The sequence below is a fragment of the Arachis ipaensis genome, chromosome B09 (genome assembly GCF_000816755.2).
Source record: "Arachis ipaensis cultivar K30076 chromosome B09, Araip1.1, whole genome shotgun sequence".
In the NCBI taxonomy this organism is placed as follows: domain Eukaryota; kingdom Viridiplantae; phylum Streptophyta; class Magnoliopsida; order Fabales; family Fabaceae; genus Arachis; species Arachis ipaensis.
Window position 1 is genome coordinate 139,906,081 of NC_029793.2, and position 1,147 is coordinate 139,907,227.

General features: G+C 44.6%; 1 protein-coding gene across 1 annotated transcript in view; it reads right to left on the reverse strand.

Moving 5' to 3' along the window:
• Positions 1 to 1,147, reverse strand: part of LOC107619403 (isoprene synthase, chloroplastic) — a 2,997-nt gene that overhangs the window by 583 nt on the left and 1,267 nt on the right. The window contains exon 3 of the mRNA XM_016321683.2: positions 85 to 1,070. Coding sequence (XP_016177169.1) covers positions 85 to 1,070 — 986 coding nt within the window. The remainder of the gene's footprint in view (positions 1 to 84; positions 1,071 to 1,147) is intronic.

Genomic DNA, 1,147 nt, shown 5'->3' on the forward strand with positions numbered 1-1,147 from the left:
CGTTCTTAATTATCAATTTTACTGCGTTCAAATTTTTACATATGTTCTTTTGGACTAATTTAACCATGGTTAATTGTTACTTACCGCGGAGGTAGCGAGATCGTTGCAAAGCCTGAAAATGGCGCAAGAGGAGCGAACGATGCCATGGTAGTTGGTTATGGAGTCAATAGCCTGGCTTGTGATGTCTTGGGTGACAGAAAAGTAGCAAGGAGCAAGCAATGCCCCGCCGGATGAAGAAACGGATGCATTCCTTATGTAGGCATCGAAAGGTGGAATGATCTTGTTGTTGGACCACTTTGCTTCTTGCAAGAATGCTTTGCACAAGTCACTCCATGATTTTGCTAGATGTGGAAGGCTATTATCGCCTTTTTCTCTAAGGGTGCTGTAAGCTGTGTCATTCACGCTGTTGTATAGGGCTAAGTAGCACAACTTCATGTAGTCCGGAAGTGTTTCTACCGCATTCACATCCCACCTGTCAACGGCGTCGGTGAAGAGTTGCAGCTCGTCGAGAGTACCATAGACATCGTAGACATCGTCGATGATGGTGACGAGGCCGAACATTTTCGTGACGGCTTTGCGGCACTCGGTGAGTTGAGGGTGAGGGGCCATTCCAAGTGCCCAGAAGTAAACCTCCATGAGCCTGTCACGAACGAAATCCAGCTTGCTTGTCAGCCCAATCTCTCTCCACCACCTTGAAAGTTCTTGCAACTCTTTCTTCATCACCGATTGCACCATGTTGAAATCAAGCTTTGCCAGCTCCAGCAACGCGCCGTCGTGGGCTTCCTTCTGCTCGTACCTTTCGATGAACCACCGCGCCTCTAGCCTGTGCACTCTTCTGTGATAGGGAAGCTCCAATGCATGCCTCACTTTTTCTGCCACCACTTTGTTCTGAACTTGATTTGTTTGTAGCAAGTTCTTGAGATGTGTTGCTGAGAATGCTCTTGCCTCATCCAAAATGGTTTCACCCTCGAATCCAAGGTATGAAGCTTCGTATAGATTCAGCAACCCTAACACATCCCCACTAATCTCCTTCTTGAACTTTCCCTCCTCCTTAAAGCTCTCAAACACATCTGCACTTATATTAATTAATTATTACTTTTTAATTTTTAATTAAAGAAATAATTAAATGTGTAAAATAAATAAATAT